Below are 16923 nucleotides of genomic sequence, written 5' to 3' on the forward strand. Positions count from 1 at the left end.
AGTTGATAATCCATTAACTTTGACTCCCTCAGAACTTAACTACTAATAGCCTGCTATTGACTGGAAACTTTACCGATAACAGTGTATTAACACATATTTCATAAATTATATGTATTATATATTGCGTTCTTAAAATAAAGTATGCTAGAGAAAAGAAAATGTTATTAAGAAAACCATAAGTAAGAGAAAATATATTTAACATTCATTAAGTGGAAGTGAGTCATCATAAAGGCCTTCATTCTTGTCTTCACATTGAGTAGGCTGAGGAGTAAGAGGAGGGGTTGGTCTTGCTGTCTCCCAGGTGACAGAGGCAGAAGAGGTGGAGGAGGTGGAAGGGGAGGCAGGAGAGGCAGGCACCCTTGGTGTAACTTCATGGAAATATTAATATATCATAATTCTGGTCTGATTTTTTTTCATTTCTCTAAAAATGTTTCTCTACAGTACCAATCCTTCTTCTACCATTTGCTTTAGTTTCAGTACCCATATTGTGGAAGGGTCCAAGTTGTAAAAGAAGTCACAAGCAGACTTCAGTAATTGGAGTCCTGCTTCTTGTATGTCTTCTTCTGCATCATCTGGCACTGGTTCAGAAGCACTCATCTTCATCAAGTCATCTTCTGCTAACTCCACTGGTGTTGTCTCTATTACCTGTTGAATTTCTCCAACATCCATATCTCAAAACTGTTCACCTGCCATCTTTTTTTTTTTGCCCTATCCACAATCTCTTTCATGATTTCTTTGATTGGCTCTGTCATAAATCCTGTGAAGTCATGCACAGCATCTGGACACAGTTTTCTGCAGGAATTATTGTTTCATACTTGGTGACTTTCACAGCTTTTATTTTTCTATAACGATGGTTTGCATCTTCAATGGTATAATTCTTTCAGACTTTTTTTTTTTTTTTTTTTTTTTTTTTGAGAGACAGGGTCTTGCTCTGTTCCCCAGGCTGGAGTGCAGTGGTGTGATGATAGCTCACCACAGCCCCAAACTCCTCGGCTCAGGCAGTCCTCCATCCTCAGCCTCCCGAGTAGTGATGACTACTGGCATGCACCAACCACCATGCCCAGCTAATTTTTTAATTTTTTTTGTAGAGATGGGATCTTGTTATGTTGCCCAGGCTGGTATTGAACTCCTGACCTCAAGTGATCCTCCCACCTCGGCCTCCCAAAGTGCTGGGATTACAGACGTGAGCCACCAGACCCCAACCCCTTCCAGCCTTTCATGTCCTGTTGGGCTTTTGTTCTAGCATTGACAATCCTTTCTATAGAGAACTGTGTCCTATGACTCAAGGTCCTATGACTCCCTGATGTAAAGGCTGAATTAGAGACATCGTGTTTGGGGGCAAGTAGACAACTGCTAAGCCTTCCGTGTTGAACTCATGACGTTCTGGGTGATCAGAGGCATTGTCCAATGTCAAAAGAAACTTAAAAGGCAATTTCTCACTGGCAGGGTACTTTTTGACTTCAGGGACAGAACATCAATGCAGGCAATCCAGAGAAAGGGTTATCATTGTCCAGGCCTTCTTGTACAACCAGAAGACTGGGAGCTGATGTTTATCATTTCCTTTCAGGATTTAGCAGCTTTACAGATAAGGGCAGTCCTGATCATAAACCCGATTGCATTTGTACAAAACAGCAGTTAGCCTGTTTCTTCCTGCCTTAAATCCTGGTGCTTGCTTCTCTTCCTAATAAATGTCCTTTGTAGCATTCCACCCCCCCACCCCCCAGATTAGGGCACTTTCGTCTGCATTAAAAACCCGTTTAGGCAGATATCCTTTCTCCTCAATGATTTTCTTAATGGTGTTTGGGAACTCGTGTGTTACCTCCTGGATCAGCAGAAGTTGCTTCTCCCTTATCTTGACTTTTTTTTAAAAGCCAAACCTCTAAAATGAACCATTCATTTCTGGCATTAAATTCCCCAGCTTTAGATCCTTCACCTTCCTTTAACTTGTCATATGATGACTTTGCCTTTTTGTGAATCATATTAGAGTCTATAGGTATGTCTTTCTTATAGCAATCCTGTACCCACTTAAAAGCTGCATTTTCAATATGAGAGAAAAGGTATTTTGCAAAAATTGCAAGATTTTTGTACCTGCAGATGTAGTAGTGGCAATGGATTCACAAATTTTTTTTTTCCCCAATAGTCCTTACACTAGATTTATTTATTTATTTTTTTGAGACAGTCTCACTCTGTCACCTAGGTTGGAGTGCAGTGGTGCAATCTTGGTTTGCTGCAACCTCCCTCTTCCGGGTTCAAGTGAGTCTCGTGCCTCAGTCTCCCAAGTAGCTAGGATTACAGGCACCCGCCACCACGCCTGGTGAGTTCTTATATTTTTAGTAGAGATGGGGTTTCACAATGATGGCCAAGCTGGTCTTGAACTACCTCAGGTGATCCGCCTGCCTCGGCCTCCCAAAGTGCTGGGATTATAGGCATGAGCTACCATGCCTGGCTTGGATTCATTTATCTTGAAATGGTGAGCAACCTCAGCTGCAGCCCTCATCTATGGTACATATCAAGCAATTCAACTTTTTCTTGTAACGTCATGACTTTTCTCTGCTTCTTGGGAGTATTTCCAGGATCACTAATGGTACTTCATATCGGTCCCATGGTGTTATTCAAGGTTTACAGTATTGCACTAAACATGAAAAACACATGAGAACTCCAAGAGCTCCATTTCTACTGTTACATGCAATTTACTGGAGAAATGAACTGCTCATATGGAGACGGTTAGTGTCACACAGCATATAAGTGGATATTTACAACACCTGAGCTCATGCAATAGCAATAGGAGGTGGCTACGAAATTATTAATTTTATGCAGTTATGATTTAATACTGCATATTTTTTTTTTTGAGACGGAGTCTCACTCATGTCACCCAGGCTGGAGTGCAGTGGAGTGATCTTGGCTCACTGCAACCTCCACCTCCCCAAGTGATTTTCCTGCCTCAACCTCCCAAGTAGCTGGGATTACAGGCACCTGCCACCACGCCCAGCTAATTTTTGTATTTTTAGTAGAGATGGGGTTTCACCATGTTGGCCAGGCTGGTCTCGAACTCCTGACCTCAGGTGATCCACCCACCTTGGCCTCTCAAAGTGATGGGATTACAGGTGTGAGCCACCGCGCACAGCCTAATACTGCGTCTTTGTTTAAATTTCTCTCAACTGAATATGTATGGTCTATGTATGCATAAATTTTGAAAAAATCTCTGAATAGATTCACGTGTATTTTATATAGTAAATTATAGACTAATATCAAAGTCTTTGATAGTATGAAAGATATTAAGAAAAAGGTTATGTCATTAATGCATAAAATACATGTAGATATTAGTCTATCATTTACTACTATAATTTTACAGCAACCTCCTGTTGCTATTTCAAATTTTCACAGATCCCCAAAAACTTTTTCAATACACTTTTTGAAAACAATCCATGTATAAGTGGATCTGTGCAGTTCAAACCTGTGTTATTCAAGGGTCAACCATATATAACTATATGGAGATAGAGGATTACAGATGTCAAGAGACATTATTGTCCATATGTGACCCTCAAATCAAATAAGTTTCATATATATCTTATTCTATAAGAACAAGTGAGAAGACTTGACATAGACATGGCCAAGTTGTCTGAGGATCCTCAGGTTATACTGTTTTAATCATGCTCCATGTTCCTTTGTTTCCTATTTTTTATTTCAGTAGAAGCATGAATAATGGCTACTTGTGTAACCCTGGACAAATTATTTGGCTACTTCCTTCTGTGAAATGCAGGTAATTATACCTGCATGATAGAGTTGTTTGATCAAACCACATAACGCATGCAAAATGTTCATTACTCTTCCTTGTACATACTATAAGGATAGTAGCTGGTGGCCGGGTGCAGTGGCTCACACCTGTAATCCCAATACTTTGGGAGGCCAAAGCGGGGGGATCATCTGAGGTCAGGAGTTCGAGACCAGCCTGGCCAACATGGTGAAACCCCATCTCTACTAAAAATACAAAAAATTAGCCAGGCATGGTGGCAGGCACCTGTAATCCCAGCTACTCGGGAGGCTGAAGCAGGAGAATCGCTTGAACCCGGGAGGCGGTGGTTGCAGTGAGCTGAGATCGTGCCATTGCACTCCAGCCTGGGGGACAAGAGCAAGACTTCATCTCAAAAAAAAAAACAAAAAACAAAAAACATAGTAGCTGTTATTTTGCTATTTCACTGTGCTATTGCTGCATGTAGTTTTTGTTAGCAGATTCTGTAAGTTAACAGGTTAAACTACCTTTTCTCTCTGATTGCCTCGGATTCTGTCCCATATTCCTCTTAGGTAAATCTGTGCTTAGAAAGGTAAGCTGGCATCAATGATATCAGACTTTTCCCTATAGTGTTCACAGACAAAGTACATAAAAAGTATCATGACTTTCCTTCAATATTCCTACTATGCTTCAAATATGCATTTCTATCTCGTTTATAAAGAGCAATAACAAATTATTTCATTGCCTTTTTATAATTTCATTAAGGATCTTATTTTTGGCTCAAGGCTTATTCTTAAAAATTCTTATGAGCATGGTCTTTTCTTCTCTTCGCTTTCTATTAGTCTTGATTTATCCATTTAAGTGACTTTAATGCTCACAAAATCTGGTAGTAAATAAAGTTTATTCATCTCATCATTATTAAGTGTTTACTATATGCTAAGCCCTGTGCTGGAGATACTAATTATAGTAAGACATGCCTTCTGTTTTTTTTTTTTTTTGAGACAGAGTTTCACTCTTATTGCCTAGGCCGGAGTGCAATGGCGCAATCTCGGCTCACCGCAACCTCTGCCTCGCGAGTTCAGGCGATTCTCCTGCCTCAGCCTCCCAAGTAGATGGGATTACAGGCATGCACCACCACCCCAGCTAATTTTGTATTTTTAGTAGAGACGGGGTTTCTCCATGTTGGTCAGGCTGGTCTTGAACTCCCGATCTCAGGTGATCTGCCTGCCTCGGCCTCCCAAAGTGCTGGGATTACAGGTGTGAGCCACCGTGCCTGGCAAGCCTTCTATCTTCAAGAAGCTTATTGTCTACTGCAGATGTGATATTATCACTGTTGTTCAAACTACTGGAGTTATTTTTAGCTTACTTTTCTATTCAAAAATGTTTTATTCAATGTACTGCCAAAACTTTCTACTTATATGATCCCCAGTTTTCATACCTTCAGAAACTGAAGACTATAGCAGTCATTAACGAGTGTGGGCTTGGGATCCAGACTATGCAGGTTACAATCATGACTCCACTCTTTCCTAAATATGTGACCTTGGGCAGTTCACCCTTTTGTGCTTCAGTTTCCTCTTCTGTTGTGAGTCATTATATATCAAGTGCTTAGAACAGTGGGGTGGCATACAGTAAACACTTAATAAATGTCAAACTATGACTAGTTTGTTTCTCTAAGATGGCAGAAACAATCTAATTCTGATTTTGGGGGTTCATTATTTTGTAATTGCTATTAGTTCTTGCAGTATCTCAAAGAGGCTTCTGATATTACTATGTAAATATATTAATATTATAAAATTGATTGACAGGAACTCCCTCCATCATCCATGCTAGAGTGCAGTGGCACGATCATAGCTCACTGTAACCTTGAACTTCTGGGCTCAAGTGATCCTCCCACCTTGGCCTCCAGTGCTAGAGATGAGTAAGACTATAAGGAAATGAACACCTTTGTGACTAAGTCTGTATTCTTGCCTTTAACATATAATTTCCTAAAGTTTCATAGGCTGAAATAGGTTTCTTTGATTTGGATAAATTTATGTACATTTAAACTTATGCCCTAGCTTTATTTTTAAATCTCTGAAAACTGTTACATGATTATAGTTTATAGTTAAGTTCATGAGAGTTATGCAGGCACTTTAGGGTAAGAATCGCTTCTGTCTACAAAAATTATGTTTCTCAGATTATAATGATAATGAAGCTAAACAAACAAAAGAAAATCTGACTTTTAAAATAAACATCTTTTAAAAATCATTTATATCCAAAGAGATATATAATTTTTTACTTATGGAAAGTTAATTCTTTAAAATTATCAAAAGGCAGACAATGATAAGAAGTTTATTTCAGCTTTACTTAAAATTTTAGTTTCAAATGAAATGAAATGTGACACTGAAGCATAAGAACACAACTGAAGACTGCAAACAACCTAATTCATTTTCCGAGTTTGCTCAAGCCTCCAGGCACCAGTCAAATATCGAAGTCGTATAAAAAGTAGGTCTTTACCCATTTGTAGCCAGCTCCAGAATGGAACTAATTTAGAACCTGTGATTTAAAAATAATTAAAAACAAATTAGCTTAAATAAACTCAGCAGAAAATGTATTAGTTTAAAGTCAGTCTACATGATCGTTGTGAGCCTTTAGCACCTTAATTTTTTAAAACATGGACCAAAAAGTTAAACAATTTCAAAGCTGAAGTGAGTGGAGTGGTTTTCTCTAAAAACAAAAACAGAACATCTTGAAGTGAAACGAAACTTGAGAGGATCTAAATAGTGAAAATTTCATACGGCCCTACTATAGAAAGGAAGGACTACATATGGTGAGGGCTCTAGAAGTCTAATAAAAAAACTACTCACTGAGTGCTCATTACTGAAAACAATTACATATGAAACAACTAAAGATACAGCACAACAGATAAATATGATTATTTCTACATAAATCCAATCTTAATGATAAAAAATAAAGCCTATGATCAGACTTAAGATAATTTTGTCCAGACCTCTTTGTCTCGGGCTACACAAGAACACCAGCCTAATTAAATATCTGATCCACATATCACAGCGGATTCTTTTTTTGTTTTTTTGAGACAAGATCTTGCTCTGTCACCCAGGCTGTAGTGCAGTGACACGATTATGGCTCACTGTAACCTTGACCTCCCGGGCTCAAACGATCCAGTCCTCCTACCTCAGCCTCCCCAGTAGCTGGGAGTACAGAGGCATGCATCGCACCTGCCTAATTTTACAATTTTTTTATAGAGATGAGGTCTCACTATGTTGCCCAGGCTGGTCTCAAACTCCTAGGCTCAAGTGATCCTCCCAACTTAGGCTCCCAAAGTGCTGGGATTACAGGCATGAGTGACTGCACCCAGCCACAGCAGATTCTTATAACCATTACTTATAGTATATACCTGCAGATAAAGAAGTATCAGGAGGAAGGTTTAACATTTCATTATCATTTTAATTATACTTTATATTTAAAGAAGACCTTTTTCACTGCTCTGAATTTATATGACAGCTTTCTTCTGAAAACATTACCACCAAAGCACTGTAGAGACATTATCGTTTATCAGGGCCAAACATTATCTTCATCCCACAAATGAGGAAGTTGAGGTACCTACAATTCATATTACAATACAACTATCTCTGTAATGCAAATAAGCAAATGACTAAACATAAAATGGACTTTTACTTTTCCCCACCTCATCTTCCCATAGAGTCTAGGTTGGCCAAAGATCAACACAAATCAACAAAGTTGATCATGATACCCCTGAGTGATCCTTTGACCTGCTTCCCAATCCCCTTTGATTCTAGGCAGCTACTGTGGAGATGAGCTAAGATTTTGTAAACTCAGTTTGATTCAGCAAGACGTAAAGAGGTTTGAATTCATCCTAGACTATACAGTTTGTATAATCTCGAGACTGGTTCTTAACCTTTTTCTGTCCCTAAACATCTGAGGTTACAGAGCAATACTGGTTTACTGCAACAAGGACTCTCACCAGAAGAGCTGGACTTTGAAAAAGTCTCCAGTTGATTATGTTAAGTGCTCCCACACTGTGAATTAATTTAGGTTCATTCTAAGGTAAGGAGAAAACCAGAATATGTTTAAAATTCTATACAGCCAGAGCTGTCTAAGCCTTCTAAGCCTTTTTAAATAGGAATTATTAAGATTTATGATAGATTTCAAGTTATTATAGAGTTGGGATCTTTATATTTTTGGATATATGTACAGATATAGTTTTTAAATGGCTCTGGATTGACTGTGGACATTTGGAGTAAAAACACTTTTAGTTATTTATTTTTTCAGATGGAGTTTCACTCGTTGCCCAGGCGGCAGTGCAATGGTGCAATCTTGGCTCACCGCAACCTTTGCCTCCCGGGTTCAAGCAATTCTTCTGCCTCAGACTCCTGAGTAGCTGGGATTACAAGTGCCTGCCACCACGCCCGGCCATCTTTTTGTATTTTTTAGTAAAGACGGGGTTTCACCCTGTTGGCCAGACTGGTCTCGAACTCCTGACCTTAGGTGATCCACCCCCTTGGTCTCCGAAAGTGCTGGGATTACAGGCATGAGGCATGGTGCTCGGCCATAAAAAAAATTTTTATTTCTTATTCAGCTTTGCATAGTGGTTTGCAGGTACCTAATTAATATCCACCTAGTGATAAAAAAATATAGGAAATGGTGATGCAAAAAATAAATTTATCTATCTCAAAAGACTATCAACCTTCTAACTTCAGATCACCATGACTTTGTCTATTGTAGGAATTTTTATTGAAGTTTCTTCGACAAGGTAGTAGGCCTACTGAAGGCCCCATGAACAGACAAAAAATATAAAAGGCAGCAAGCCAGATGGAAGGTATTAGTAGGTACTATTCTCCTTGGAACTGGATCTTTGAGTCAAGACAGCTGAGAAGGGCTTGATGAGGGGAGCAAGGAGAACATTAAAGCCTGCTGACTTTACTAAACAACTGTATTATCTGACTCAAGACAATCATACAATAAACAATATACTCACCTTCAATTTCTGTCCAGTTGACAGCAATTTCTGCTATTGGAATTTTAAAGAACTGTGCTATGTACAGTAGTTCTACATCAAATGCCCTAAAATAGAAAATATATTGATATTTATTTTTAAAGACAAATAGAACACAACTATATCTCTACCTTGGCATGTTTTAAAGAAGCTTACATGACAGATATAAAGCTTATACCACAAATCTGAAGATCAGATTCACAGAAGTCAAATAATTCAAAGCTGAGTAGTTCAGAAGTTTCAAGTCAAATAATAATTTAGAATATCATTGCATAATATTGTATCTCTATTACAACTCAGAAACTCACAGAGGTAAAACTAGCCTCAGGGATTCCAAGAAAAAATTTAATCCTGGAAAATTTCAAGATTGATGGTTTTCAATCCTAACCTTAAACTGGACTAGCTCAAGGTAAAGAACTGACATTTTCAACTGATTCAGAGAGCTGATAAAACAAAACTCTGAGGTGCTCTAGTTGAGAGTGTTTTACATTACTTTAGAGTTGGTTGCCTATTTTCTTCTACCATCAGAGGATCCAGATTACTTTTCTAATACAGTGTCCCCAGGGCCTTCCCTGTCTTTTCTGTTCCCCTTCCCTGTGGTGTCCTGCACAATATAATACTGGCAACTATTCAAAGTAAAAAGCTACTTTGGACTAGTCTGAAATACTCTTTGGGTATAATTAATACATACATAGGAATCTGATATATTGTCTTACTTGTCCTAATATATACTGTTAAAACCATTTCCAGTCTAAATCTCCAGTGTATCCTTCCTTCCACTTACGAAAGGTCTTTCTTAAAGCCTCTTTTCAGTCAGTGCCTTGGCTTAGGTCAAACCTGCTTTCCTTAAAGGTTCTGAATCCTGACTCATAAATTTTCCTGGATTCTGCTTACAAAATTTCTCTGAACTAGTTGGTCTCTCACTGGTATTAAAGCTCAGGAAGAAAAGCACCACTACCTGTTAAATCTTCTTCATCGTCATTGAAACTGTCTAAAGTCCTTGACTGTTTTGCCTTCATCCATGAGTCAGTCCCCACTTTCTAGGCTGCACAGAGCCAGTTCAAACTTCTAGGGCCTGGTTGTAAAACATTATTAATACAGACAAGAAAATGCCTAAAGTCCACTTATATTTGATTTCTCCAATCCCAGACAACTTGAATTTGGGAGATTTTTTGGTTTTTTGCCACAATACCATAATCATCCATTAGGTAAATAGTTTAAATTCCAAGTATTTGGATAATTCAATATGAAAACTATCTTTTAAAACAATGCTTTTTCTTAGCCAAATAAAATACTTAGTTAAGATGATAAACCACTTACAAAAGTGGGTTGTGTTTTAAAACTTTCGTCCCCTAGAATTGTGATACTTATGAAAAAAGAAATAACTTCAATATTAAGCCTGGTGCTTAACACTTAACTTTCCTTTTAACACAAAAACAAAATATTAGCTAGTGGGCTGAGTTAGTTCTAATCATACTTGATAACCTGAACAAAATTATTATATATTATTTCTAAGGATATCAGTATATAGCCAGTGACTTATCAAATACACAAAACAATTGTGTAAAAAAGAGTGGGGTGGTTAACTGAAATCACTTTATATTAAAAAAAAAAAAATCCTAGACCAAAAGAGTTTTTTGGTTTTGTTTTAAACAGGGTCTTACTCTGTCACCCAGGCTGGAATGCAGTGGCACAATCAGGGCTCACTGCAGCCTCGACCTCCCTGGACTCAGGTGATCCTCCCACCTTTGCCTCCTGAACATCTGGGAGCATAGGCCCAGATATTCCTTACTAGTCCTATAATTTTATCTTCTTCTTTTCTAGTTTTGTTCTTTTGAGATTTCCTCAATTTTATTATCTAGCCCTCTTTTTGAATTTTCATCTCTGTGCCACCATGCCTGGTTAATTTTTGCATTTTTTGTAGAGAAGAGGTTTCATTATGTACCCCAGGTCTCGAACTCCTGGGCTCAAATGATCCGCCTGGCTTGACCTCCCAAAGTCCTGAGATTACAGGCTTGAGCCACTGTGTCTGACCCAAAATTAAATTATGTCTTTCTCCTCTTAAACATTTTAGAAGACATGAAGATATTTATTACACATACAAAAAAATGCAGCTCATATCATCATAAGTGCCCAGTCTGTTACCTAAGCAAACATTTTAACTAAAGTACCAAGTACTTCTATACAGAGCCTTATGTTATTAGGGGGAAACAGTATAAGGGTTATTCTCCAACTAAGATGCCTTCATTTGTTTATGCAAATATGGGTTGGGCTGAGCCACTGTGTTTTCTTTTCTTACTCAGTTCCTGGTACAGCTGTTATCTCACTAACAGATTCCTAAAGGACAAAAAATATGCTGAGACCCTGTTAAACCCACCAGATGGACGTGAACCCCACTGCTGCCTCCTGCAGCCCTATCAAAATTAACACAACAATATGGAATAAATATGTAAGAACAAAGATGGGAGGAAATGATAATAAAAATAAAAAAAACCTTGGAAGTTGTAGGGAACATGGACAGGACAGTGGGAGAAGGGTGCCACAGAGCACCCCAGAGGCTCAGGCATTGAAGGCCTCAAATGAGGTCTTCAGGTGAAGACACAGGTGGGGCTGCAAGTAGGACTCACTGAACATCTAAGATTTTCCTTCCCTTCATGCCTTTTCTCTGTTGGTTCTGTGAATGCTAACAGCCAGGCTCACAGCTCCTAGGCAGGAGATTGAAGGACTCTACTTTCATGAAAATGACCTGTCCAAAAGACAATGCCAGTTGGGACTTTCTCACACGTAGCTCTGCTGGTTTAACCTGCAGCGAAATTTACCAATCAGAGGCTCTGCGCATGGACACAGCTTCTACTGAGTGTTTTAGTGCCATACTATAGACATGTGAAGAATGAGTGTTAAAAAGAAACATAAAATCAGAGGCAACAGAAACAATGCAGGTAAAGAAAATGACAAAGTTTTAAATAAGATATTCAGAGGTAGTGGAAGACACTGTAGTCATGCAACAAGAATAGGTTTTTTAAAAAGTTAATACTGAAAAACAAAAAAAGAGTTCTAGGAAATTACAATTTTGATAGAGATAAAAATTCAAAAAGAAGACTGGATAATAAAATTGAGGAAATCTCAAAAGATCAAAACTAGAAAAGAAGAGAGAAGATTAAATTACAGGACTAGTAAGGAGGTTCCACATCTGTTTGTAAGAGAGCAGAGAAAGTGAAGAGAGATTGTAAAAAAAAAAAAAAAAGATTAAGAAACATTTCTCAGAACTAAAGGACATGACTTTTCAATAGATGGTGTTGGGAAAACTGGATATCCCTATGCAGAAGGACGAAACTGGACCCTTATATCAAAAAACTAAAACAAAAACAAACCTCAACATGGATTAAAGACTTACACACTTGCACGTAAGACCTGAAACTGTAAGACTACTAGAAGAAAACATATGGAAAAAACTAAATGACACGGGTCTGGGCCATGTGTTTTTTATTACATTGGATCCCAAAAGCATAGGCAATAAGAGCAAAAACAGACAAATGGGATTACATCAAACTAAAAAGCTTCTGCACAACAAAAGAAATACTAACAGACTGTACAGACAACCTATGGATTGGGAGAAAATATCTGTAGGCCATATATCTGATAAGGGGCTAACATCACAAATATACAAGGAACTCAACTCCATAGAAAGAAACAATTAATTTGATTAAAAAATGGGCAAGGGACCTGAATAGACATTTCTCAAAAGATGACATACAGATGGCCAAGAGATATATGAAAAAATGCTCAGCATCACTAATCATTAAGGAAATGTAAATTAAAGCCCCTGTCAGAACGGCCATTATAAAAAAGATGACACAACAAGCACTGGTGAGGAGGTGGAGAAGTGGGAACCCTTGTACACTGTTGGTGAGAATGTAAATTAGTATAGTGATTATGGGAAAGTGTATGGAGGTCCCTCAAAAAACTAAAAACAGAATTACCATATGGTCCAGAAATCTCACTTTTGAGTATTTATCCAAAAGATTTGAAATCAGTATGTTGAGGAGATAACTGCACTCTCATGTTCACTGCAGCGCTGTTCACAACAGCCAAGTTATCGAATCAACCTAAGGGTCTGTCAACAGAAAAACTGGGAAGGAAAATGTGGTATATGTACACAATGAAATATTATTCAGCCTTGGGCAACCTCCTTTGGGTCCCCTCCCTTTGTATGGGAGCTCTGTTTTCACTCTATTACATCTTGCAACTGCACACTCCTCTGGTCCGTGTTTGTTACGGCTCGAGCTGAGCTTTAAGAGGTGGCAGTCTTACACTGCTGGGATCATCAGAAAGGAAAGAAAAGAGAAATAGAAGGGAACCGCCCAGCAGATATTGAAGCCAAAAAAGCCAAAAGAGCTGCAAGGCGGGACCCTCCATTAGAAATGCTTATAGAAGGACCCCTAGTATGGGGTAATCTCCTCCAGGAAACGAAGTCCCAGTACTAAGCAGAAGAAATAGAATGAGGCACCTCATGAGGACATAGTTTCCTCCCCTCAGGGTGGCTAGCCACCGAAGAAGGAAAAATACTTTTGCCTGCAGCTAACCAATGGAAATTACTTAAAACCCTTCACCAGACCTTTCACTTAGGCATTGATAGCACCCATCAGATGGCAAAATCGTTATTTCCTGGACCAGGCCTTTTCAAAACTATCAAGCAGATAGTCAGGGCCTGTGAAGTGTGCCAAAGAAATCATCCCCTGCCTTATCGCCAAGCTCCTTCAGGAGAACAAAGAACAGGCCATTACCAGGAGAACACTGGCAACTAGATTTTACCCACATGCCCAAATCTCAGGGATTTCAGTATCTACTAGTCTGGGTAGATCCTTTCACTGGTTGGGCGGAGGCCTTCCCTTGTAGGACAGAAAAGGCCCAAGAGGCAATAAAGGCACTAATTCATGAAACAATTCCCAGATTCGGACTTCCCTGAGGCTTACAGTGACAATGGCCCCGCTTTCAAGGCTGCAGTAACCCAGGAAGTATCCCAGGCGTTAGGCATACAATATCACTTACACTGCGCCTGGAGGCCACAATCCTCAGGAATAGTCGAGAAAATGAACGAAACACTCAAATGACATCTAAAAAAGCTAACCCAAGAAACCCACCCTGCATGGACTGCTCTGTTGCCTACAGCCTTACTAAGAATCCGAAACTCTCCCCAAAAAGCGGGACTTAGCCCATATGAAATGCTGTATGGACAGCCACTCCTAACCAATGACCTTGTGCTTGACCAAGAGACGGCCAAGTTAGTTGCAGACATCACCTCCTTAGCCAAATATCAACAAGTTCTTAAAACATTACAGGAAGCCTGTCCCCGAGAAGAGGGAAAGGAACTATTCCACGCTGGAGACATGGTATTAGTCAAGTCCCTTCCCTCTAATTCCGCATCCCTAGATACATCCTGGGAAGGACTCTATCCAGTCCTTTTATCTACCCCAACCGCATTTAAAGTGGCTGGTGTGGAGTCTTGGATACATCACACTTGAGTCAAACCCTGGATACTGCCAAAGGAAACCGAAAATCCAGGAGACAACGCTAGCTATTCCTGTGAACCTCTAGAGGATCTGTGCCTGCTCTTTAAGCGACAACCATGAGGAAAGTAACTAGAATCGCAGATCCCCAATCCCCATGGCCTTCCCTTGTCATATTTTTCTCTTTACTGTTCTCCTACCCCCTTTCACTCTCACTGCACCCCCTCCATGCCGCTGTACCACCAGTAGCTCTCCTTACCAAAAGCTTCTATGGAGAATGTGGCTTCCCGGAAATACCGATGCCCCAATTTATAGGAGTTTTTCTAAAGGAAACCCCACTTTCACTGCCCACACCCATATGCCCCTGCACTTCAGGCCATACATTTCAATCCCTGTATCTTTAACCTCCTTGTTAAGTTTGTCTCTTCCAGAATCGAAGCTGTAAAACTACAAGTGGTTCTTCAAATGGAGCCCCAGATGCAGTGCATGACTAAGATCTACCATGGACCCCTGGACTGGCCTGCTAGCCCATGCTCCGATGTTGATGGCATCGAAGGCACCCCTCCAGAGGAAATCTCAACTGCATGACCCCTACTACGCCCCAATTCAGCAGGAAGCAGTTAGAGCGGTGGTCTCCCCAGCAGCACTTGGGTTTTCCTGTTGAGAGTGGGAACTGAGAGACAGGACTAGCTGGATTTCCTAGGCCGACTAAGAATTCCTTAGCCTAGCTGGGAAAGGTGACCGCACCTACCTTTAAACATGGGGCTTGTAACTCAGCTCACACCCAACCAATCAGGTCGTAAAGAGGGCTCACTGAAATACAAATTAGGCTAAAGCAGGAGGTAAAGAAATAGTCAAATCATATATCGCCTGAGAGCACAGGGGGAGGGACAATGATCGGGATTATAAACCCAGGCATTCAAGCAGGAAGTGGCAACCCCCTTTGGGTCCCCTCCCATTGTATGGGAGCTCTGTTTTCACTCTATTAAATCTTGCAACTGCAAAAAAAATAAAATAAAATAAAATAAAGAAATATTAGTCGCCTTAAAAAAGAAATTCTGTCATTTGTGACATGGATGGAATTGGAGAATATTATGCTAAGTTTTGCCAAGTGAAATAAGCATCAGACCCAGAAAGACAAATGTTGCATATCCTCTCACTTTTATGTGGAATCTAAAACCATCAAACACATAGAGGCAGAGAGTAGAATGGTGGTTTCCTGAGGCTGGGTGGGGAGATGGGGAGATGATGGTCAAACGGTACAAAGCCTCAGACAGGGGGAATAAGGTTTTTTTTTTGAGATCTATTATACAATGTAGTGATTATAGTTAATAATAATGTGTTGTACATTTCAAAATTGCTAAGATAGTAAATTTCAAATGTTCCCACCACATAAAAAGGATGTACATTAATTAGCTTGATTTAATTATGCCACGTTGTATTCATAAATCGTAATATCACTTTGTATCCTAAACATATGCAACTATAATTTGTCAATTTACAAAAAATTAGAAGGACCTACTGAATACTCAACAAAATGCATGAAAAAGAACTACATTAAGGCCTAGAATTATAGTATTTCAAAACACTGTGGAGAAAAAGCTTCCAAAAGGGGGTGGAAACAACATGCGAAGAGTCAAGATTCAGAATTGGACTCCTTCACAGAAGTATGGAGTGCCAAAGACAATACAGGAATGTTTCCAGAATTCTGAGGAAAAATTTCCATTTTGAATGACTATAATCCTTTCTCTACCTAACTATAAAACAAATGTGAGGGTAGAATCAATTTTTTTTTCACAAGCAAGGAATCAAAAAGTTTCTTTCTCATATTTTTAGAAAGTTAATAGAGGAATGTGCTTTACTAACATAGGGGTATAAATAAGGAAATGGAGATAGAGGATGGAGCAAGCTGTATCACAGGCCAGAGAGCAAGCAGAAAGACATGAGCTGACTGAGATGTCTCCAGCGAAAATGAAGAAATGCAGAATCTGTGTTTAAACACAGTGAGGGATAATTATACTCTTGAGAGCCTGAACATGAGTAAGTAACAGATCCATAGTAAAGTCAAGCAAACAAAAACCCCAAACATTTATTACCTTCAGGAAAACAAAAAGTAGTACAAGAAAGGTAATATAATCATGCTGCACTCAAATGTGAATTATCTTCACACAGCTATGACTATCAATACTGACAAAAAATAATTATTTTAAAACTGTATTTGGAGTTTACGTGTGGAGGGTATACAGAACTTTAAGAGAACTTTAGTTCTTAGCATCGATTTCCTATTTTGGAAATTAATATCTAAAACTGAACAACTGAGAAATAGCTATGCAGACCCATTATTTTGAACACAAATGCAAATACCACAAAGAAATAGCAAAAAACAGTTGAAAGTGGCCACAGCTATGGAGTGGAAATTGGGGCAAGGAATTACTATTCTAAGGCTATCAAACTAACTATTTAATATATAAAATTATAACACTGATTAAAAATAAAAAGTATTCATTGAAACAAAGTTCATTTCAAAGAAAAAACATATATATATTATTATTGAGACAGGGTCTCGTTCTATCACCCAGGCTGGAGTGCAGTGGTGCAATCAAGTGCTCACTGCAGCCTTGACCTCAGGGCTCAAGCTATCCTCCTGCCTCAGCCTCCTGGGTAGCTGG

The 16923-nt window shown here is 39.1% G+C and overlaps 1 protein-coding gene across 3 annotated transcripts in view; it reads right to left on the minus strand.

Moving 5' to 3' along the window:
* Nucleotides 1-6045: 6045 nt before the first annotated feature.
* ALG5 (ALG5 dolichyl-phosphate beta-glucosyltransferase) overlaps nt 6046-16923 on the minus strand; it is a 51542-nt gene continuing 40664 nt past the window's right edge. For all 3 annotated transcript variants that reach the window (XM_019039687.4, XM_019039686.4, XM_004054392.5), the window contains exons 9-10: nt 8730-8815; nt 6046-6265 (exon numbers count right to left, since the gene is read on the minus strand). In XM_019039687.4, the coding sequence (XP_018895232.4) occupies nt 6150-6265; nt 8730-8815 (202 nt within the window). In that variant the 3' untranslated portion in view covers nt 6046-6149. The remainder of the gene's footprint in view (nt 6266-8729; nt 8816-16923) is intronic.

Source organism: Gorilla gorilla, chromosome 14, assembly GCF_029281585.2.
Source record: "Gorilla gorilla gorilla isolate KB3781 chromosome 14, NHGRI_mGorGor1-v2.1_pri, whole genome shotgun sequence".
NCBI classification, from domain to species: domain Eukaryota; kingdom Metazoa; phylum Chordata; class Mammalia; order Primates; family Hominidae; genus Gorilla; species Gorilla gorilla.